The sequence below is a fragment of the Triturus cristatus genome, chromosome 7 (genome assembly GCF_964204655.1).
Source record: "Triturus cristatus chromosome 7, aTriCri1.1, whole genome shotgun sequence".
Classification (NCBI taxonomy): Eukaryota; Metazoa; Chordata; class Amphibia; order Caudata; family Salamandridae; genus Triturus; species Triturus cristatus.
The window spans coordinates 919,420,508-919,445,290 of record NC_140590.1 but is presented as its reverse complement, the minus strand read 5'-3'; the positions used below and the strand labels follow the sequence as shown (position 1 = coordinate 919,445,290).

Sequence of the window (24,783 nt, the reverse complement as noted above, 5' to 3'; positions counted from 1 at the left end):
TCCTTCATCCTCTGTATCTTCTGTCTCTGACTTTACCAATACTTTCTCTAATCTCCTTTTATCCATCGATGAGCCGTTTAATTCTACAGATTTTGAACTTCCCCTCTGCCAAGCTTTCATTAATGACAAACCCTTACAAGTCATGGCTGATTCCGGAGCCCCTATCACTGTATTGGCTGACACCACTTTCTTTAATACCTGGGGTCATTCCATCACACTTAAAGCTCCTGACATTTCTCCTAAAGCTTTTGGTGAAAAGGATATTGATTTGCTTGGTTTCTTTATTGGTTCCTTACAGATTCTTGGGAGATCTACTGACACTGAAGAATATGTTGCAGTCAGAGGCAGAAATCTGGTAGGTTGGAAGGATTTAGCCAAGTTAGGCATTATTCTTAAACCTGGTCATAAAAATCCTATCGTCTTAGTAGTCCTTTCCTATACTGACCATTGACGATTGTGTTGAAAAAATGTGTTCCATTGACACTCTCAAAAAAGAATTTCCTTCTGTTTTTAGTGATAATATTGGTAACATCAAAGGGTTTGAACATGTCATCAGACTAAAAAAAAATGCTACACCTGTAACCCACAAAGTCAGACCTGTTCCCATTAGCGTCAGAAATGATCTTAAAAAACAATTAGAGAAGCTTTCTGCAGATGGTATCATTACATCAACTGATTCCTCTGAGTGGGTTTCTCCCATTGTTCTCCCAAAAAAAAAAAATGGGAATCTTCGTCTTTGTGTGGACCTCAGGTCCTTAAACCGTGACATTATAGTTGATTGCCATCCTCTTCCTCATATTCAACAAATGCTTTCTAACATTGGTCATGCAAAGTATTTTTCAACAATTGATTTACACTCAGCATATCATCAGATACCCTTACATGCTGATTCTCAAGAACTTACCACTTTCGTCACCCCTTTTGGTGCATATAAATACTTGAGACTTCCTTTCGGCTTAGCCACAGCCGCCTCAGTATTTAAAAAAGTTATGGCTGTCCTATTTAAAGATGTTGAAAATGTTCAGGCTTTTCAGGATGATATTCTTGTTTTTACTGAGAGCAGAGAATCACATCTAGATACCCTACATAAAGTTTTTTCCATTTTGCGTGCAAGAGGTATTACTCAGACCCTCCAGGTTTTCGCGATTTTGCGATTTCGCGGCTTGCCGCGAAATCGGCACTTTTGTAAAAATGCCGCGATTTTTACAAAAGTGCCCGTGAAATCGGCACTTTTGTAAAAATGCCGCAATTTTTACAAAAGTGCCTGCGAAATCGGCAATGTACAACCCCTGTCAGGTAGCAATAACAGCAAGACCCCAATAATGAAGCATGACGTAAATGAACATTTGTTGTGTGAGGAGTATTTTACAAACATGCAATGTTCCGTGGACCCCTACAGTGTATTTTTGTAACTTGTAATGGTAACGACAGCACAGTGAGGCCAACAGCCAACACAGAAAATGACTGCTGCAGCATACATAGTGAAGACGTATTAAAATGTATTCACTATGAATGCTTCTGCAGCCATCTTCTCTGTTTACTGCTGGCCTCGGCAAACTCACCCATGGCAGAGTGAAAACGCTTCCTAAATGGTCCTTTAAAAGTCAGCTGGAAGTGTTTTCACAGTTGACTATTAAAGGGCAATTTCGTAAGCTTCCTTTTCTGTCTTGCCACTGAAGTCTTCTTCTACGTCCTTTTCCACCGCGGCCGTTACACTACACACTGAGACAGACACACAGACAAACAGAGGCGCACAAACACAGAGACACACACACAGGCACAGATAGACACACATAGATAGAGTCACAAACACACAAGAGCCACACATAGGCAAACACAAACAGACCCACACACAGAGACAGAGATACAGGGACACACTAAAACAGACACACAATGATAGATAGACATAGACAGGAACACACATGAAGAGAGACACCCAAAGACAGAGACACACACACAGAGACAGACATACATAGACGCACATACAGAGACACACACACAGACAGAGATACCAATGAAATACACACAGACACACATACAACACACAAAGGCACATACGGAGACAGAGCGCATACATTAAGACAGAGTGCACACAATGAGACAGAAACACACACAGACCAAGAAACACATCCAACCAAAGACCCACACACTAAGTCGTACATACAGAGATGCAGAGACAGAAATGAACACACAGAGACACACACAGAAACAGATGCCCAGTTGGAGACGTACAGACAGAGACGTACAGACACTGAGGTACAGACAAAGACGCACAGACAGAGGTGCACAAACAGAAACGCACTGACAAATGCAGAGTGGAGCTGCAGGGGCTCTTAGAAGGGGTGAAACAACAGCGAGGCCGCATTAACATGCAAATGGTCTTTAAAAGACCTGTGAAGTGCTCGGGTGCGGCTGTGTGTGTGTCCGGGAAGCTGTCTGGGCTGCCGCACCTGACGGGGGGGGGGGCTGAAGCCCTTTGCGTCCAATGGGTGTTGCGCGCCTGCCCACAGGGGTATCGAAAACAACTCCCCATTAAACTCTTCTCCCCTCAATCAGATCACCTGCTGTCCATACACTTCTGTGAGGTGGAGGCAGCATCTGATATACTCAAGACATCTGATGGCCCAGCAAACCGGGAGCGTTTTCTACTCTGCAGGATCCTGATCCAATATAAGTAAAGGACCTGATCCAAGCGGCCTTGAAGGCATGTAAAGCACAAGGGCAAAGAGCAACTCTGTGTGGTGCAGACCTGTGGGCTATCGTCAGCGCCTCTGACCTATCGCGAGACCCTGATTAATCCCATTTAAAATATTAGGAGTGCCCCCGTACCTACACATTTCCCGTTTCCTTGACATGATGTTAAAATTATAATCTTAATTTATTTATATAACATTAATTTAGAGGTTGACTTTTAAGTGCCATATTTATTTAGGTCTAGCATGTGTCCAGCCGCCCTCAGACTTTCAGGCGAGAAAAGGGTTAAGGATGTGCCAAACACCGGTCCCGCAATGTGTAAAAAGGTGTGATAACTGCTACCAACCTATACTAAAGCAAATGGAGAATTGCATTTCCAAAGGATAACAGCCTTCACCTATGGGCTGCTTCATCTGTTCCATATTCCAGGTTCCCTATTCAAAGTGGAATACTCTGCTAAAAGAGTTTCCATTGACTTACGGCTGAAAATGAATGATTATGAGTAAAATAAAGTGCCGCAAAAATGCCGCTAAATTTCCATAATTGTGCCGCTAAATTTCCATATTTGTGCCGCTAAATTTGCGAATCCATGCCGCTATATCCTGGGGGGTCAATTTGCTCAGCTAACATTTTGCATTTATCAGGTTGAACAGTAATTTACTGTTCAACCTGATAAATGCAAAATGTTAGCTGAGCAAATTGATTATTTAGGCCATACCATCACGCCCGAAGGCATTAAACCAAAATTTTGCAACGTAGAGGCCATCATTAAGGCTCCGCCTCCACCCGATAAAGATGCTCTGAGATCTTTATTAGGTCTCTGCGAATACTATGCTAGTTTTGTACCAGACTATTCCTATTGTGTTCAACCATTGAGATCTCTTCTTAAAAAAGGAACTGCATTTGTCTGGTCCAATGATGTTAACACAGCCTTCAGAAATATCCAAAAATTAGTTGTAAATGCTCCTGCTCTTAGTCCATTTGTTCATGGTCTTCATTGTACTGTCACTGTAGATGCTAGTCTTAATGGTCTTGGTGCTGTTTTTGGTCAACAAAGTTCAGGTAAAGATCATACAGTTGCTTTTGCATCTAGATCTTTGTCAAATGCTGAATCAAAATACAGTACAATAGAGAGGGAGGCGTTAGCCTGTGTTTGGGCTGTTTCAAAATTTAAAACCTATCTCTGGGGCTGTCCATTTACAATCTTTACCAACCACAAACCTCTTGTCTACTTCTTACAAGGTGATGGTCTTGGTAAAACCTCTGCTCGGCTTGTACGTATTCTTACTAAGTTACAGGAGTACAACTTCACCATCAAATACATTCAAGGTGGGAAAAATTTCAGAGCTGACTGCCTTTCTTGTCTTCCTTTACCATTAGTTGATGACACTATTGACGAATTTGACTGTGTTGTTGCATCCATTGATGCTTCTTCTATTTCTAATGGTACTATTTCAGAAAAAGATTGGATTGAAGCCTCTTCCACCGATCAAACTCTTTAAAAAGTTGCTAATTTCATCATTAAAGGTTGGCCTCCCATTCGTAATATCCCTCATGATTTACGATCTTATGCTCAGGTTGCTTCAGAATTGTCTTTGGAAAATGACATTTGCACTAGGAATGGTTGTTTTATTCCTCCTTGTTCTATTAGGAATAAGATAATTTCCTTGGCACATGCAGGCCATCTTGGAGTTACTGCCACGTGTAAAAAAATCAGAGAAAATTATTGGTGGCCTTCATTGAATGCTCATGTTTCCTCTTTAGAGATGTTTGTCCTCAATGTGTGATCTCGGATAAACATTGGAAAACTACTCAGAATCCTCTTCGTCGAGTTCCCCTTCCTGACAGTCCCTGGTCGAAAATTGCTTTAGATTTCGCCGGTCCCTTCATTCTTTTACCAAATTCTTAATAATGTTTGCTGGTACTAATTGATTATTTTTCAAAATGGATCTATTTTTCTTTTGTGGAGTCAGCTTGAACTCACTTTGTTTTGCAATTTCTCAAGTCTGTTTTTTCACTTGAAGGTCCTCCAAAAGAGTTAGTCACTGATAATGGGACCTATTTTGTTTCATATGCCATGAGAGATTTTTTTAAATTGATGGATGTCAAACATATTCAAGTAGCTTTATATAGCCCTGCAGCTAATGGTCTTGTTGAAAGAGCCAATCGTTTTCTTAAGGAAGGAATTCAAACTGCCCTTTCGTCTGGTTTAGATGTTAACCTTTTTCTTAAAGAAAAAGTTAATTCTTACCACATTTCATCTCACTCAACAACTGGTTTCACTCCCTTTGAGTTGTTGAGGGGCAGAAAATGTCTTTACTCTTACCCTTCTGGTTAGAGAAGTATTCCTCCTTTCCTAACAACCTTAATAATTCGGGTAAAAATGAAAAAATACGTCAAACTGTTACTTTGGCACAGAATAAGCAAAAATCTCATTTTGATGTTCGCAAACATTCTCAATGTAAAGATTTTATTCCGAATTCATGGGTCCTAATTAAAAAACCTTTTAGTGTCAAAAAAGGAGAATCTTCCTTTACTTCTCCTTACAAAATTTTAAAGGTTGGTCTTAGTTCTTGTCTTCTTCAAGATGGGGGATGGTGGAACAAGAGTAGACTTGTTCCCATCTCAGAAGAAAAAGCCAAGATTAATATCAAAACTGCAGTTACTTCTGATTCAGAGGATTATATTTTGTTTGAAACTCCTGTGTTTTCCTCTAACACGTCCACTTCTGTTTCTCAGAAGAATACATCCATTTCTGTTTCTCAGGACAATACTGTCAACCTCGATTCTTCAACTAGTTCTTCTTGTTGTAATTCCAACTTAGCTTCTAGAAGAATTTGTAAGCTACCTGCTCATTTTAAGGATTTTGTTATGTCATAATTTTAAAAGAAAAAATGATTTTATTGTACTAGGTTTGACATGATTAGTTTGCATGTCAACAAATAAGTCTTGAGACACAAAAAATAAGGTGTCTGTGCGATCACCATTCAAGTGGCACACTAGCCAGAAAAAGCTGTCTTAGCGTCCACTCCAAATAGGTTGGAAAAAAACAACGTATTTGAACTCATATTAGAGACCTGAAGAAGTCCCTGTTGGGACGAAACGTGTCGGCTAAATGGATTTTGAATATTGGATTTTAACAGCTTGATGTGTTCATCATTTTCAATAAAGAATAAAGAGAACAAGAACATAACGATTTGACAAATTCTTCAGATCATCGTTAACAATTTGTGTCCATCTGACTTTGAGTGGATATATAATCTATGTGTGCGGAATTCCTGTTTTTCTTACCGACTATTCATTCTTACTGGGACAATAGTATTTCACATTTATCAATTGCTAGATTTGATATTTGCAAAAAGTGTCTGTTCATTTAATTTTGGGTCTTCACATCTTTTGGCTCTTCATTGGCTGGCCGTTGCTAAAAGATATTCAATATAGTATTTCGTACCATCAAGTCATTACCTGGAAAGACTGTATACTTTCATTATAAATGTCATCTTTATGAGCTAAGAAAACTTGCAGCCTTCATTTATTCACTTTCATGATATTCAGTGCACGTGCAAGACCAGAGATGGAGGATACTCCTTCTTTTGCGTGGTGACCAAATGTTAGAAAAATCAGTCATGAATCCTTCAGCTGTAGGAAACCCTTCTACAGTTTCAGAAAGCTCGTACAGAATGGCATTTCTCTACCACTGTTAACAGATTTAACTTGTGTATTCAAGCTTTTTAGAGCAGGGGCATCTTAGGAGTAATTTTGAACTTTGAAATAATGTAAATCATATCAAATTAAGTCAAAATACACTATCACTGATCCAGAAAGTCTTTTCGCACTTTTAGAAATAACCATGAATGGATTGCTGCTTGTGGCTTTGTTTTTCTACTGCAATTGGATCTAAATGGGACTGCCTAGAAACTCAATAATAAGTCCTGAGAAATACTCAATAAAGCATTGTGTTCAGCCATCAATTGGTGGAAATAGGATCTCCTAAAACCTGTCTGCATTGAATTCCTCTGAAAACAGGAATTCCAGCCGCCATTTAGAATGCATTTTGGATAAAGTTCAAAAATACTTGCAGAAATGGGACTTACATTACAATGCTGGCAGGAACTTCAATTCAGCCTATGCTCAGACCTTCTGTAGCACAGAGCTGAAAAGGCTCAAACACCAGGCATGATGATTTGGAGTATAGTGCCCAAAGCTATGCATCACCACCACACTAGCTATTAGGAGAATTAAAGCCTAATTTAGGGGTTGGTGGGCACCGGCCTCCCATTTTGGTGGCAGAGGACATTATGTCAGCCATCCTAACGGACTACCACCAGCCAAATTTTAAGATGACTGCCTGCCCAACGGTCATCACTTTATAAAATGTTTGGTGAAGTTTAGAGGACTCCTACTGCTGCTTTGGAAGGCCGTCTACCAAACCTTTAATTCTCCAAAAACAAACTACCAAAACTAATAACCCCTCACACAACCATGAATGTTTTTCCAGATTGTGTGGGTCAGTATTTACATTTTTCTGTATATCACCGCAAGGTGCTCTCTGGCGGTGATGACCAAAAAAAAGGACATAAAACTGTCAGCCCTAAATAGGGTGTGAGGAGTATTACCCTTGCTTCGCCAGCGAGCACTCCATCAGGAGTAAGCTGTCCACTAACAGAGTTATAGGGGTACCGCAGATGGAAAGCTGGTGATGTCCTAACTCTAAATAGGGTGGCTGACCTCAAAGGAAAATGAACCATACAAAAATGAAAACCTCACCCTACACATCACTCAGCATATCCAAGAACCAAAATACAACTTAGAAACCAACTTGAGCCTTCCGATCACATCCATTTCCACCACAAAATGGAGCCGCACAGATAATTATGACATGCATGTCTTCTTGGAAGATGAATTGACCACAAAGCACAGTAAACACAAAACACCCAAGCAACAGTAATGCAACAATAATGTTGGAAGGAATTACTCATTAACACACTCAGTATGCCCTAATAAAATTGCTTCTACCTTTCGATCAACAGTCACTGTTCAATATTCTCAAAGAAACCACTAAAGTTCTCATGGATTTATGCACTAAGAAAACCATAATCTTGGATCCCTTATACCACAGAAATCACAGAAGAATCTGTGCAATCTGGAAGGAGGAAGACCCTCCCCTATTAAAAAGATGAAATCTCGCCTCAACTGTTAGTAGCCAATCCATTTACTATTTAACCCTGAACCAAAGCAAAGTGCAAATTGAAGTGTAACAGTGTGAACTCTGTGTCAGAGCCACCCATACTCAGTGCTTAATTTAAGCCATGGTTTCCGGTACTCATCACTGGCACTTGCGATAGCTGCCACAAGGTGGCTCTGCTTGAGTAATTTAAAGATGAGCAGAACAGCAGTTGATTATTATTTCAATATTCATTTGAAACATGTCATTCCTCCCGCCAAGACATTTTTACAGTGTTTACAAACTAAGCACTGCCATACTGCATCAGATCACAGTACATGCTAACCACTCAGAAACTGAAAGTAGTCTATTATCCTCCTAACTAATACTGCAAGGAGGAAAAACTTACAAATTATATACTCACCAATTTCCCAGCCTTTGTTACAAGAGCCAAAGGAATTTATACCAGAGACACACTCAGACATGCCCTCACCTTAATCAAGGACTCATTCATGTAAAATTTCTTCCCACACTCTCCTAAAATAGGTCTAATGAACTCTAAACCCCCAAGGTTAACCGACTATTTAGTCATCACCCATCAGCCCCACATCAAAAACATTAGCATACAATAAATATTTGCTATGGAGTTGGCCTGGGATTGTTCAGGTTGTGGTACCCAACCCGGCTGGAGTCCTGGCTGGAGACATCCTTTCTGGCCTCACAAGTGGCAGATGAGTATTGACAGTCTGTTAGCTGCTCCGACAGATGCTCCTCTTCTTGGGAAGCGTAAGACTACATGTTTGGAAGTCTGGATCCTACAGTTTTTAGCTTGCTCAGGACCAGACTTTGAACTTCCTATCTTGCTTGATTTTTAACCTACAACCTGAAACATGTCCGCAGCAAAATGTTGAGTAAAAACCTGACATGTATACATTGTAACATTTCTGATCTAATGCACACTTTCACCCACTTGGGACCACTTAAAGTCTGCTGAAGCACATACAAAATCAGGAAAGATCACCTCCACACTACTCGCAGAAAAACATTAACATCTCAGGAGATAAATGCATCATAAAACGCAAAAACATCACAAATATGAGGGTGAAGAACTGCAAAAAAACTCCAACTATTAGCTCAGAATATGGAACAAAGTGCCTCACACATCAGTCTAATCTCAAAAGAGCATCTAATCAACTGGGGGGGCCACAACACAACTTGATAGCTGGGCCACTCATGATACCCTATCATCCTTCAGCTATTGCCAAAATCTTCAATCATCCCTAGTCCCGCTCTTTGCAACTAGATGGACATAACTATATACATCCCCAAAAGTATGTAGTTGAAAAATGATTTAATCCGCAGCCCTGACAAAATACACCTTTAACCAGTACATTTACATATCACTGCCAACTGACCGTTGACCTCTAGATTATGATAACAATATGACATTGCCACACAAGTATGACCAGCAACTTTTTATCCATTTTTGTCAGCTTGGCGCTCCAAGCTAGCACTGAGGTGACAAGTTGGTGCAATATAGAACGCAGAAATAAAAAACATAACACTAGCTAAAGTTGTCAGTCCAGAACTTTTAAATATTAATAAAGCTTTGGAAAGACCCGTGTCTTCGAATTTAAATACAGCAGGGCTCTGAATACACAGATTGAAAATGCAAATTTACAGCAAGGTTCAGAGAAGTTCTGTGGAAGATCCTATGAAAGAAACTAACCTCATTTTCTATTCACCTTTCAGTTATCAGTCATAAACGAGGCACTGCTGTTGCAGTCTAACAATGAGTATAAATGCGTTCACGGATTATTCCAGCGAATGAGCAATGCCGCCTCCCTTCGTTGGTCAACACTGTTATGCTGTCTTGTTAAATGACTGTCAGTGAAGAAAAAGCATTTCATAATATGCCTGCAGAAGTCCTAGACTTGTAGTAATTGATGAATATTTATGAAAAACCCGGATAAAATAACTTTTTCACGAGTGTATGCGCACTGAATCATTCCTTCTTAGCTGATGTAGCACTTTGATAATAAAAATTGAATTCTGAAGACTTTCCATTGAATTGAATCACTGAGAAATAACAGCACACGTTTCATTTTTTAAACAAAACTTCAAATCCAATTCCCTTTAGTAATATGGTTCATGTTTGTTTTTAATACATTTTTAATCAGGGTTACAATGGAGATGCCGACTTTATTTTTCACTCCCATGAACAATTGTATCGCTGTTAAAAATGAGGTAGTTTGTAAATTTGTCTACGAAACGCCTCGTTGGTTGAAAGTAAGTTATTCCATTGTTTGTTCAGAAATGCTGCAGTCTCCGGTGTTACTACTGTGAGAAAGTCAATGGTCGAATAGAGAGCAGGACAAAGTAGAGACGCAAGGTGCCCAAGACAAGGAAATTCTCCATCCTAATGTAGCCATGTCAGAGGTTAGGCAACCATCAACAAACCCAAAGAAAGACAAAAGATACAGCCAAAGGGTAGACAGCCCTGTATCCTGACACAACTATTCACAGAAAGAGGAGGGCTGAGGACTCCTGGAAATTATCTTGACTCCATTCATGCAGCCGAACAGTTTAAGGTGTAACACTCCGAGAGGTGATGGCGGATGCTAGATTCAACAAACCCAAAGCAATACAATCAGTAAATAAGGGGATTTAGTTCCAAACAAAGTTGACATAAAAATGCTAGGCGTACAATAAACAGACACTGCTAAAACGTCAGGTGTGAAAATGGGACGAATCCAAACAAGCATAAGATTCTAAATAAGGAAAATTCTCATACTAGGTGTTTAATGAATAGTCATTAAAGTCCATGGGAATACATAAATCCTACACAATCATTCACAGCCGCGGCCCGTGCAGGTAAGAGCAATGTGGCGTTGGGGCCGGGTTGGGGTGGGGATTCGACAGTGAAAATTAAATAAATAATTAATTTTCCCTCTTCCTCGCTATAACTCATGTCATAACTTTTAGCCAGTTACAAAATGGCAAAAAAACATTAGCAAAGACAATAGATCTCGCACAGGCAAGACTTATTGGGTTTGCCAGTGCTTTTTTTTAGTCCTATTACCAGGCCATATTTCTTGTGGTGCAATCAAACAAGTTTGAGACGAGACTGGTATTGGAGCTCTCCTCTATTACTAGAATTAAAATCATGATTGGAACACAACAACGGTGATAGAGTTGCGTGAAGTTACCTTTTTTCTGACAAACTTCAGGTATTTAATGAACAATCTACAACAAATATGCAATGCCCACTAAATGCGAAGTAAGTTATGCTTCCCTGTTTTATTGGTGAGTATTTTCTGTTCAAGTTTAATTTGGGTTGAGGCATTTGCGAGGAAAAGCTAATCTACGTGTAAGTGTGGAAAAAGCAGGAAACTAAGATAATTATGGGTGAGAAAATTACATGAACCACAACAAGACTATAGTTGTATATCGTAATAACATAAACAAGCATTGGCATAGCCAATAGGTCTCGCCTTTGGGGCGTTATAAGTGTTTTGACAGAGCTATGGGCTTTGTTAATGTTTTTAATGTGTTGTATAGTATTGTGAATGTTGTACAGCATGTTTTAAAGTTATAATAAAAAAGTGTTATACCATTTCTGGCACCTTATATAAAACCTATTTTTTTTTTATATACAACTGATGTATAGTAGGTTAGGTTTGCTCTATAAGCGTCGGTATTAATAATTAAGTGCCTTGGTGAGTCCCGGAAACCACCAGCTCAAAGTAAGCACTGTAGGTTAAAAAATGCAAAAAGCATATTAAACGGCACGCACAATAACTGCATCCCAGTCTATAAATAAAAGCTATATAAGAAATGTGTTTTACTTGTGCATGTTATAAAAGCCAAAGAGCAGGTAAAACATTGCGCACAATAACAACATTGCAGTTTATAAATAAAAAATATATCAGAAATGAGTTTTACTTGTGCGTGTTATAATGTGCTTTAATATATCTTTAAATGGTTCTTATAAAAAGCACTCCAAAACCTTTGGATCCAGTTTGCACTGTAAGCACCAGTGTTGACAATTAAATACGGTGGGTTGTGCAGAAAAACACTGGCTCAAATTAGCACTACTATAAAAAGAAAAAAGGAAGAGATTAGGAGAGGCAAATGTCATTGGGGAAAGCTATTGTGTAACAGGCAAAGATGTCGACTTTAGTGCTGGCGAACAAAGTTCGAGCCTTGGCGTTGGATCAACATCCTGTGATCTAGGGCCAATCACTTAATTTCCATGTTTGTACCAAAAATTCGTATGCCCTTAAGTAGTATTTATAAAAATAACATTGTTTGTTCCATAAAGTAATATGTCCTTAATTAATGCTTATAAATGCTTATAAAAAGCACTCCAAAAACGTGGGGTCCAGTTTCTGCTATAAGTGTCAGTGTTTATAATTAAGTGCTGTGGTGAGTTCTGGAAAGCCCCAGCTCAAATTAAGCACAACTGTAGAAAAAGTAACCGATTAGGGGAGGAGGCAAATGCCATTAGGTAAAAGCTATAACATAGCACTGAAAGGTGCCAACTTCAGCGCTGAAGAACAAAGTTTGAGTTTTGGCAATGGCCCAACATCCTGTAATCCTGGTCAAATCACTATGTCTCCACGTTTGTACCAGAAAATAATATGCCCTTTATTTATGCTCATAAAAAGAATTCCAATATTTGTAGGTCCAGTTTGCTGTATAAGTGCCAGTGTTGTTATTTAAATGCTGTGGTGAGTCCTGGAATCCACCGGCTCAGAAAAAGCACTGGCGGTTACAAAATCAAAGCACCATATTAAACACCGTGAAAAATAAGAATTTCAAGGTCTAAAAATATTAAGTATCTCAAAACCCCGAACTCTGACTTGCTCTGCCTCAGCCCCGTTGGTCTTTCAGAAGCAATGTCCTGTCCTGATTTGCCTAGACCACCTGTATCCACTGACAACTTTCACTGTGTATTCAAGATCTAGCAGGGAACCATTAGGATTATCAAGAAACAGAATATATGAGTGACAGGAAGAGCGAAGGGGGAGGAAAGGTGATTTTAGAGGATGAAGACTCGAGATTTTATGCGGAAGGTAAAGGAGTAATATAAGGATAGGAGAATCTACAACATCATTACTAGGGGTGGGCGGAATTTGCGAAGTTGCCTTTCGCAAAATTCCGCAAAACTGCAAAAAATCTCCGCGAACATGCGGAATTTTGCGTGCTCGCAGAGATTTCGGGGGCGGGGCTTCTTTGCTTTATTTATATCTGTAAGTGCTTCCTGCTGAGGTTTAATTTTTGTGACAGGAGCATCGTGCCAGAATGAATCCTGCCCTGCATATTTATCCAAGCAGATGCCAGCGTTTTGTACAATACCTCTACTCAACTGGAGTACTTTCTACTGGCTAATCAGTAAGTGCTAACTCGTTGGGTAAATGTATAGTGCCTTTCATTTCCTACACTACCGCTGCGTAAAGGGCCAGAAGAATTGTCTCCATTGACATTCTGTGTCTGTATCTTTGCCACGGCGCCGGGTCCCTTGAGTGAGCTGTCCAACATATTGGGGAAAGGGTGGGAAGCCGTTGCATACCGCTAGTGTATGTGGGGCAGGGCTTCTGGTCCAGTTCACATGCCTCTTGTTTATAAAGGGTCAGAGCAGGATCTCAGCAGGAGACGAGGAGAAGGAACCTCCTGGTCACAGTTACTACACAAGGATTGCGCTCGAGAAAATCAAAGATGCAAAGACCTCTATCAAGGATTACAGCTAACTTCTCAGTATGGAATGGAGAGAAGGCACATCTGCTTAGCCACGCTCATGAATTCTACACGAGGATTGCGCTTGAGAAACTCAAGGATGCGAAGACCTCCAGCAAGGATTACAGCTCTCTTTTCAGGGTGGAAATGGAGAGAAGGCACATCTGCTTAGCCAAAACCTCGCTCACGAATTTTTGGGCTGATTAATGCGTTACAGAATTTGAGCTTTAACTCGGGCACTTGCTTTATTTATATCTGTATGTGCTTCCTGCTGAGGGCTAATTTTTGTGACAGGAGCATCGTACCAGAATGAATCCTGCCCTGCATATTTATCCAGGAAGATGCCACCGTTTTGTGCGATATCTCCCTCATGTCATGCCCCCAAATTCCATTCCGCCGCGGATCGCGGAAGCTTTGACATATTTGCGTTCCGCGTGGAACGAGAAAATGCCGAAATTTCGCAAGTTCCGCGAGCGGAATGGAATTTGCCGCCCACCCTTAATCATTACCGAGCATGGACAGAGAAGAGCGCGACTGACCTATTATGGCCGCAGACCAGATGAAGAACAGGGAACACTGAATGGTTACTACTGTGGAGTCGTTAAGGACGGAGTAAGATTGACCGCAAATGGAAGGGAGGGAGATTGAATCCTTATTACTGCAGACTGAACAAAGGAAACTGAGCACAAGTGACTGGTGAGTACTACAGATTGCATGAAGGAACAGTAAGAGAGTGTCACATCATTCATGCACGCGGCACAAGCAGCGGGAGTGACTGATCACTACTCCAGAGTGCACAAAAAACAGACTGAGCACCAGACTGCAGACTGCGAAAAACACTGATGATTTCTCCCATGTATTATTTTTCTAGCATTTTGCTTATAATTCGTGTGGCCTTTGCTATTCACGGTATAAAAGTATGTTTTAGCGCTAAGCAATAATAAAAAAAATAACCTGGGTTCTATCTTCTTGTAGTTTCCAAAACAGATAGTCCCATCGAACCCTGCTTTGTACCAAAGCCTCAACATATAGTGGTGTCTCTTGGAGTGTCAGAAATCTAGCTTCATGAGAGAGGCAATGCTCATGATCAGCTAATATTTCCTTCTGCATACCAGATTGCCACCATGCTTTTGCATGACTGTATTCCACATGTCCTTCCTCGGGTAAAAAATACAAGCTAGAATACAGAACGCACTTACCACTATAATAGGATTATTAGAATGAACGCGTACCAACAGATTTACAAATGCAACCTGATTTTCAGACTCAAACAAAAATTGTGGGTCAGTACACAAGCAACATGAAAACTTACATTTCAAATTTGCACTTAAAAGCATGGCCAACTGTTTAAACCCAGATGCAATGTTTTTGACAACTTTTTCTCCAATGACCGAATCAGAAATTACTTTGAATAGTCAACAGTACATGCTTGCTTCATTGTTACCTTTTTAAATTCTCCATTTTTGCTATATTCACAGAGCATCATGTCAAAGAATATCGGGATGGTGGCTTTCCGTAACTCCACCTCTGGAATAAGGGTCATCTCCAAAATTGGCCCGACCATTCCCGGGATAAAGTGGATTTTGTTCTGACCTATATATTAAATGTATAGAATTTAAAGGAAATAGAACAACACATCTGCTTTCATAAAGTGTTGGAAAACATAAATAACACAAATTGCATTTAAAAAATAAGAACATAATTAAAAATGTATTTTCACATTTTTTGACAAATATAAATGAACATAATTAAATGATTTCTAAACAAAATCTGTTAAAAAGTTATAAAGTTTTGTACAATTCTTTAAGATTTAAAAAGTTTTTCTTTCTTTTTCTTCATATAGCCCAGTTTCCAACTGAACAAAATTAGAAGTTAGAGCTGCCTGCTCACAACTCTATGGATATTTCCAAAGAAGCACTTTTGAAACAGTGAATAAGTTTAAACACCTACATTTATCTTAGTTGTGCAAAAACATTTGCAGTGGTGGAGAAATAGAAATGGAAACGTTTAATCTGCAGCAGGTGGCTCCTATCCTTTAAATTCATCTGTAAAAATTGGAAACACCAAGAGTAGTCTTAACTTACTACAGGGTATATTTACAAGGGATAGCGCCACCAGAAGAGGTTCTGTGGGGTGCTGATGGCTGAGTGGCTTGGCTGGTGCTTGGAGGTGATGCTGCAAGCTGGCGGTCCAGCACGTGAGATCCCATTAGGGGGTTCGCGTTGCGGTCGATCCCTGGGTAGTTGAAGTGGCTGAGCTAGGTCTGGTGCAACTTGCGGCCGAGGGCTGGCTGCCCCTGTGAGTACCAGCTTGTGATGCCCTGACTCCGACTTGCTAAGAAACATGTGGGGTGGCAGCATACGAGTGACAATGCACAGAACTCCCCACGTGGAGATAAACAGCGCCAAGCCTCTAACTTGGCCAGAGGGAATCCCTCGCATCATCGTGACGAAGGACAAATCCCTTGTTGTTTTGGCAACTGTGAAATCCATTTTATAGATCCACACTCCATTAATCGATTACAGACTACCTGGCATCTAACGTAGACACCGCCCCCTCCGGTGTAATCTTGTGGGAAGCTTTGAAGCCCACTCTACGGGGAGAAGACATCAGTTTCTGTGCTTGGGAGCGTCGCCTAGTGCAGGTAGTGGAACTGGAAACCCGACAAGGGTCAGTGAGGCTGAGATTAGAGATGGGGGCGGAGCACGGGCTAGATGCAATCTGATTCCCTCCCGACAACAACTGCGTCAACTACTTATCAATAAGGTTAGGATGGTGTGGCAGGCAACCCAGTGTCGGATTTATCAGTGGGGCAACAATTCGAGTAGGATGGTGCATCGCTTATGTTAAATAGCGCAGTCGCCGACCCCGGTGCTACATGACGCAGTGGGCAGTTTACATACCAACCCACGTGAAATCGCCCAGGCTTTCGCAGAATATTACTCAGATTTATATGCTAGCCGAGAAGCCTTGTTCTGGGAACAAATCATAGAGTTCATAAGCAACATCCTGCCGAAATCAATCTCGGATAACTTGCAAGAACAACTCAACATGCCAATCACTTTAAAGGAACTCACTAACGCATTGTTGAACCTACGCCTTGGCCAAGCCCTGGGATCTAATGAGTTTCCGAGCGATCCCTGTAATTGCATTGCCCTAACTAGTTACGCATCTGCTAGAGGTGCTACAGGAGGCCTCTGAAATGCGGATCCCCCACCAGATTGGTGACATGCAGAAATTGTGGTGTTCCACAAACCATGGTGTCCCCCTAAAGACCCCTCCTCATATCAACCAATCCAATCATTTGTGGGTATTTTTTTTGCAGATATAAATAAAGCATTTGATTCGATCAGCTGAGAATGTTTATTCCTTATCTTACAAGCTCTCAACTTCGGGCCAAGGTTTCTGACATATATCCGTCTACTCTACACAAACCCCTCTGCCTCTGTGTGCATGGTGGGGGCGCTGTCAGACCAATTCCCTATCCTTAGAGGTACTAGGCAGGAGTGCCCACTTTCCCCCCTAATATTTGCACTCAAGGTCAAACCCCTGGCCGCATGTGTGAGGTGGGACCCCCAGTGCACGGGTTTGTGTGGTACATTGGGATGTCTGATAGGATCACACTATACGCAGATTACATGCTATTTTTCTTACAGATCCGGGGTTCCCAGGCCAGCGTATCCTGCAGATACTCCGAGTATTTAGGGAGACCTCTGGATTATGCACAAACCCATCGAAATCAGTGCTGTTTCCTGTCTGTGGGGATCAAGGTTGTGGAACCTAGACAACTCCTCTGACCCATGCCGTGGACAGGTTTCAGTATCTTGGTATCTACATCTCCCCTAACCTGATTATTTCCTGGATGCACAACATTAACCCCTTATTGCTGCGTGTCCAAGAAGAGGTGAAAACATGGTCTGTCTGCCACTGTCCTTACTTGGACGGTCCACTATCTTCAAAATGGTTTCTTTACCATGACTGCTTTACCGACTTCAGAATTTCCCCTATGATATTCCACAATCATGGTTTAAGCAGATTAACGCAGTTCTTAATCATTTCCTGTGGGGAGGTGGCGCAGTTGGAGTGGCCTTCCTCACCTGTATACAGTTCACCTATTACAGAGGTATAGCCATGGCAGATGTGTACGCCTACTACTCCACATCGCACCAAATCAACATCATTCAATGGTGGTATAGTGCGCAGACAGATCCGACATACACAGTAGAGAGATGAGCGATGGGCAGCTGGTCAGTAATAGACTTCCTCTACAGCCATACTGGAATAGACCATTTTCCCCCAGTGGCTAAAGCAGTCCGGCGGTTGGGCTGGTAGGGAAAGTTGACTCGGACGACCCTATAATGGCATGGAATTGTCATTTGGCAAGTAGCACTCCTGCCAGGGTTCGATGCATGGGACCTCCCGCCAGAGTCAAACACGGGGACCCGGTCGGATTTAGAGAAACCGACAGAGAGCGCTTTGACCATCAACCAAAGAGGATTCACAAGATTGGTCAAGTATTGTGGCTTTAGTAATGAAAACTTTATTCAATAATTTGCACTTTTTGTTAGCAGAGTGACTTAGGTCCACAGGTCCTGAAGAAAGCCCATAACTTAACTGTCATTATGGCTGAAACATGTCAACCTAATTAGAATAAGGGTATATACATTTAACCCTTCTTTTCACTTGCTTTTTAACTACTACAACTTTTTGAGAGGAAGAATAAAGTTGGTGCCCCTGAGTAGGTAGTTTTTAATCACCGTTTAATTTTTAATTTTTGCACTCTGCCCCTACCTACCTTTTTTGAGTTGGTAGATCCAACATGTGCTTTGCATTCCAGCTCCTTCCCACTAGGGGTTAAGTCGTAGCCCACATGGGGTACCTTGCGATCCCCATGTGTTGGAGGAATCCAATGATGAAGCATGTCACCCTCGGGTGAGTGAGGGTTTTCGTCCATAACTAGGTTGTGGCCAATCCTTTAATCCTTTAATCCTTTAACTCGTGCTACCCGATACATGGTGTGATTGATGACCTCATAGGTTTATCCACACTGGGTGACATTATGAAAGGGACAGTGCTCAAATCATTCTAGCAGCTGCAGTATGAGTATCAACTTCACCGTGGCCAATTTTATAAGTATTTACAACTTAGATACGCCCTCACATCATATATTAAGGACTTGACGGAGTTACCGGAGTTTAACCCATTTAAAGTGTGGCTGTTAATGGGTGACAATGGCACACACAAGATTAGACAATTATACCAGACTCTGACAATACATAGTCACACTACTCTGGACGTGTTATGGGCGACTTGGGAGGGAGATATCGAGGACCTGGATGGCAATGACTGGACAGAGGCACTGGCAAGTCCTCGAGGCACTTCCATTGCATCACGCCAACACCTAATTCAGTTTAAATGCCTGCATCGAGTATACTACACAATGTTCTGCCTTTGGCATATGGGAGTAATATCCTCACCCGCATGTCTCTGCTGTGATGGGGAGGAGGGGACCTTCCTCCATATGGTATGGAGCTGCTCCACGCTCTTGCGCTACTGGCAGAATTTCTTCTGGCTCAGGTGCTGTCCTGGCAGATCCCCCTTGAACCCAAGATAGCTCTCCTGCATAGCACAGAGGCAATAGGTGGCAACAGATATAAACAACATCTCTTGGTTTTGGGACAAATTTTGGCTAAGCAAGATCTCGCCCAACACTGGAAAGGGTTCTCCTCACCCTCGGTTGGTGGATGGAAGCTAGCCATGGAAAAATGTATGGGGATGGAACTGGTAGTATTTCAAGCATGTGGTTGCCCTCAGAAACATAGTAAAATCTGGAAACGGTGGGCAGAATACAGGGGTATCGACATGCCCTCTACACAGTCCCCAGAATTCCTCATTGAACAAGAGATACAGTCATATAGCCATGGATGCAACAACAGCCTTTCATTACTCTAATTCTGTGGTCTGTTATTCTGTGGGGTTTGGGTGTAGTATTAGGTCTGTGCTGTTTTTTTTTTGTTGCTATTCAAGTTCTGTAACATTGGTATTGCTCTGACCCAAGCTGTGCTTGATACTGTCCATATATGTGGGCCTTTCAGGCTGTATTGTACTACCAATAAATCTCAATAACATTTGTTATTAAAAGAAACAACTGCACAGTTAGTCTGCAGGGGTAAGACTGAAGACATGCTCTGTCTTATCACTTTAGTGGTGGCACAATAGGTGCTGCCGTCCACTTCTGATATTAAGCTTGCAGATACACTGAGTACCATATACTAGGGACTTATAGCATGGTCAGTCCCAGATCTGTGTTCTACTGCAAAGTCAATTCCCTGTAGGGAGATAAACCACCTCAAAAGTTTGGGGTTTTCTCCCCTCATCTTTATTAGCCCTCTGAGAAGTCTCTGATCAGTTTAAAACCTTGAAGTGAGTTCTTAACAGGTAGGGTTTCTGCTTCCCCTGGAATCATATCAAAGCAAATGCTTCCTTCACAATGGCACTCCAACACTGCTCCCTGGAAAGGAGTTGCGACTAATAAAGGCAATAGGCTGATCCTGACCCTCAAGATTCTAGTTGTGACAATTCTGTCCTAATCCCAAACATCTTTTTCACCCCAACCCCTCTGCTAAAGGCATGTGATTTGAGTACACGAACTGTGCACAGTGCCTTTTCAGGGTGTCAACTGCCTTCTGACACTCTGCAGTCTAAATGACTCTTTGTGTTGTTTCTTTGTGTTGTATTCTGTAAGGGGGCAACAATGATGCCATAACCCTTCACAAAGCCTGAGCAGTACCCAATGAGGCCCAGAAAGGCCCTGAATTGGGTGAATGTATTGGGAGGCTCCCAAGCCATGATGGTTTGGATCTTTGATTGGAGAGGCTGCATATGTCCCCCACCAACAAGGTATGCCACAGATCCCTGTCCTATCTGGCATTTGATGGCCTTGACAGTCAGGCTTGCCTGTTGCAGAGCCTGAACCACTTCCATGAGGTGGGTCAGGTGATGTTTGCAGAAGGAGCAAAAGACAACTATATCATCAAGATAGGCCCAATGAAGGACTCTAGGAAAGAGAGTACCCTGGGCACCAGCCTCTGGAAGTTGGCAGGGGCATTCCTCAGACCAAAGGACAAGGCTTACCTCTACTTTCCTCTCCCAGTTAGGGACAATTGCCAGTATCCAGAGGTGATATCAAAGTACTGAGGTACTTGGCAGCCCCTAGTTTGTCTATGAGCTCATCAGATCTGGTAATGGGATGTGCATCAGTGTTGGTGACAGCACTGAGTACCCTGCAGTCTACATATAATCTTAGGTCTGCCCCCCCCCCCTCAGGTTGGCTTTGGGCACCAGCACCACAGGGCTTTCCCAGGTAATACTGGAGGGCTCACTCACCCCCAGGTCCAACATCTTGGCATCTTCTGACTTAATGATAGCCTTGAACTTATCTGACAGCCTGTGGATCTTGTTTATGTGTGGGAAAGAAGACTGAACTGTACTTCCTCCTCTACTCTATCACCATAAGCATGGTCAAGTCTGCCCTGTCACATTTTTTGTGGTTTTAGCTGGTTAACATGGATCACCCTCCGAGGATGTTTAGGAGTTTAAAGGTCCAATAGGAAGGTGACCTCTACCATACAGTAAATGGCCCAGTCCCCTTGTCCAAGATAGCTGTAAGAGCCACAGACTCCACCACCGCCGCTATTTGACCTTGCCAATACTTCACTAAGGATGTTATTTAGTCATACCACTGCTAAACAAGCTTCTAGTTGGCCTCTAGGTATTGATTAGCCATTTTCATGTATTCTGCCATGTGGGAATGCAGGCCTAACACACAGTCTACTAATTCCTGCTTGGGTGGGTCCTTTGAGAGGTTTCACCCAACCTTCTCAGACTAGACTTAAAAGACCTCTAACTATAGGCAAATAAAAGTCATGGGAGTAGGAGTATCTACATCCTAGGGAGTTTCTCAGACAACCCCATAATCATGGCTTTTAAGGTCTTGTTGAATCTCTCCGCATGAACATTTGTTTGGGGTTGATGAGCAGCGGTGAACTTGCAAAGTCACTCTACCCTCATCACACATAGCTTTCAAGTACACGGGCATGAAGATTGTGCCCTGTCAGATATTGCTTCTTTAGGGAGGCCTACTCTGATGAAGACACAAAGCAGGGCCCTGGCCACAAAGGGCACATTCACTATCCTCAGAGGGTTTGCTTCAAGATATCTTGTAGCGTGGTATACAACCATGAAAAATGTACCTATTTTCTGAAGCAGTTGGAGGGTCGAGGGAACCAACAATGTTAAACCCATCCTCTTAAAATGTATCCCAACCACAGGCAGTGGAATTAAGTGAACCATAGGTTCCCCTCTTGACTTCCCACTGGCTTTACACCGGTAGTGGAGAGCAAGAGAACTCCTTCACCTTCTCAGACATCTGGGGCAGGAGAAGTGGCTGATCAACCTGTCCCATGTCTTCTCCTTTCCCATATGTGCCGCCAAGGGGAAGTAGGTCATGGGCTAAATGTAGGAGGAATGGCCCATTCTATTGGGGGACCGCCAATCTCTGGGATGCCCCAAGTTTTGGGTCTCTATCCTCACTGAATGGGACACCATCCTCCCATAGATTCTGTGGGTTCCATTAGTATCCCTTTGAGCATGGGCTGCAGTCTGGTGCTTAAGGCCTTCAAGAGTAGGGCATGTTTTCTGCCCTTGGCAGAGTTCTTCCCTGGAGGGTCGGATTTCTACTGGGCCATGGGATCTTTTGAGGTTGGAGTCCCCATCCTTTTGCCCCTGTTCCTATTTGTGGGAACCTGGGCCACTGCTCCAGACTCAGGGCTCCCCTCACTTCCGTGATGTGCTGTCTGGGCCCTTGGGGCCACACACACCCACTCAGGGAGGCCCAGTATTTCTGCATGAACCTTTTCTTAAATGTCATGACCGGGAAGAGGTTTCTAGGTCTTTCCCAAACAATGCTTCACTGAGATTGCTGGTCTCACAGCTTCTTTCTTCATGCCAGTAACCCCTCCACAGTCAATGCTGACCATTGCCATGGGATGCAAAGTCACCTCATTGTTCGTGTTGACCTCTTTGTGGAGGACATCTGGGAAAATTTGCTTTGGTCATGCTGGCTACTATGTCCATCAGAGCTTCTTCTTTGGTCCCATTGTTGTTAGGCCATTGCCTGTATTTTGCAATGCTGGGAGCTAAGGTGGCCAGGGCTTAAATATTCACCCCACCATTGGAGACTAATATTTTCAGCAGTTACACCTCCAAATGACTTTGAGAGGTTAAACATTAGGCCCAGTTAGTTCATGAAGATTGCACAGCAACCTGTAGGTCTTCCATACTATTCGAAGACTGTGTTTGTGTTTGTGGCTGAGACACCATTTTAGGGCCCAAATTTGAAGATGTCAGTAATCAGCCATCTGCTAAAAAACAGCGGATGTCTCATCCTCTGCAGTTCCCACGTCATTTAGAGAATGGTGATGGCAGACACCCAACCATCAGGAACACCCATAGTGCAGGTGAACCACCACTAAATGAAGATTGTGGCAGACCAGATCCCTGATTTAGGATTTTAGAAGTGCCTTCCCTGTGACAAGTTGCCAAATTAAACATTGTGGTCTATAATGAAAGTCTACCGGATGTGTTGGTCGAAAATTCCTAGCATGTTAGGGACACTGCACATGACCTAAGTAGAGGGCATTGACATTAAGTGATAAGAGCCATGCATTAGAACTGGAGGGAAGTGCAACTGTTCATGAGTCGATTGGTCAGAGGTAAGCTTGAGATAGGGGAATAAATGCAAAAGTCTGGATTTCTGAAGGAGTGGTGTATAGAGGCAAGGGACCTGAAGATTGGTTACAGAACAGGGCATGAGGGGAAGGTCATGGCACAGGGTCATGAAAGATTAACAGGTGTCACATGGACAGTGTCGTGAGAGATTGGGTCAGTGACTGTCAGCAAGTTTATTCCCTGCTGCCCAGGTATACAAAATACAGGACTCAACAATTAATTGATGAAGTTTCAAGGAGAAAATACTTTAGTTGACAAAAACAACAGCAGACCGAAACAATTTTGTGTACTACTACGCACTGGGTGTGATGACCCAAATAAACATTGTTTGAGCTACTGTTTGAAAGTGGATTTGATTAGGTCTCAACTCAACGCTTAGAAAAAGCCTGATCAGCCCATTGTAGCTATTGCATACGTTGCAGCCAGTTCTGAATATAAATGCATGATACATACAAGCAGTACTAACAATTTTAAAGTATAAAATAAAATAGCATTCCCAAAACAATTTAGAACAATAGAAACAAATGAAATAAACAAAATGATAACAAAATCTTTAAAATTGAAAAAGGTGACCTTGAGATATGATTAACTAAAACATTAATGCAAAACGTTTACTGAAAATTAAAACTACATTAAAAAATAACTGCCTGCATGTGGGCCGGACCTGTTCACAGTTTCAGGCCAACTGTGATAAAGAAACATGTGGATACATCCAGAAGGTTGCCCCAGTCAAAGTTTTTACCTTCAGACACAACCACTGAAATGGAAGTCAAAGAGTCTGATTTAGATCTCAGAGGATATCCCGTTCGCCAAAATATAAATTTCATAGGATAAATTGGGATTTATATTTCGACGGACGGAATATCCGCCACCACTGTAACGGAGTAACGCATCACCCGAGATATAAATCAGGCCCAAAAGCCTTCAACTAGGTAAGGTTCAAAGCCAAAGTTGGTGTAAATAAATCATCTTCCACCTCCCATGGAAGCTGTTAGTTTTGGCTCTAAACGCTGTGAGCACGACAACACTGAATTTCATAGATGCTGAGTTTGCTCCTTCACTGAGATTGTTTGATGCATCACCTGGGTCCAAGTTTGTATCCAAGGCTGGATATTTTCACCACAAGGTCCTGCCAAACTCATTGTCTGTAAGGCAAAAAGTTCTGAGTGGGACTAACCTGATGTTCTTGGCCACCTTGGGATGCAACTTTCCTAGGCAAACTTCAACACCCACCTTGGTTCTCCAGGGGTCTTGGAGTTCCACTTTTCTCCACTTACTGGGGAAGATTCAGTCGCATCACTTTTTGAGCCCCCACCTCTTCAGAGCAGGCTCCTAGGCAGCAAGTCTCTTTTCATTAAAGGGACTTGCAGTTTCTAGTCTTCTGTAAACAGCTTGGA

At 42.1% G+C, this 24,783-nt stretch overlaps 1 protein-coding gene across 1 annotated transcript in view; it reads right to left on the bottom strand.

Annotated features, from left to right (window-relative positions):
* DOCK2 (dedicator of cytokinesis 2) overlaps nt 1-24,783 on the bottom strand; it is a 1,824,799-nt gene that overhangs the window by 313,452 nt on the left and 1,486,564 nt on the right. Inside the window, exon 33 of the mRNA XM_085617853.1 lies at nt 15,042-15,190. Within this exon, the coding sequence (XP_085473979.1) occupies nt 15,042-15,190 (149 nt within the window). The remainder of the gene's footprint in view (nt 1-15,041; nt 15,191-24,783) is intronic.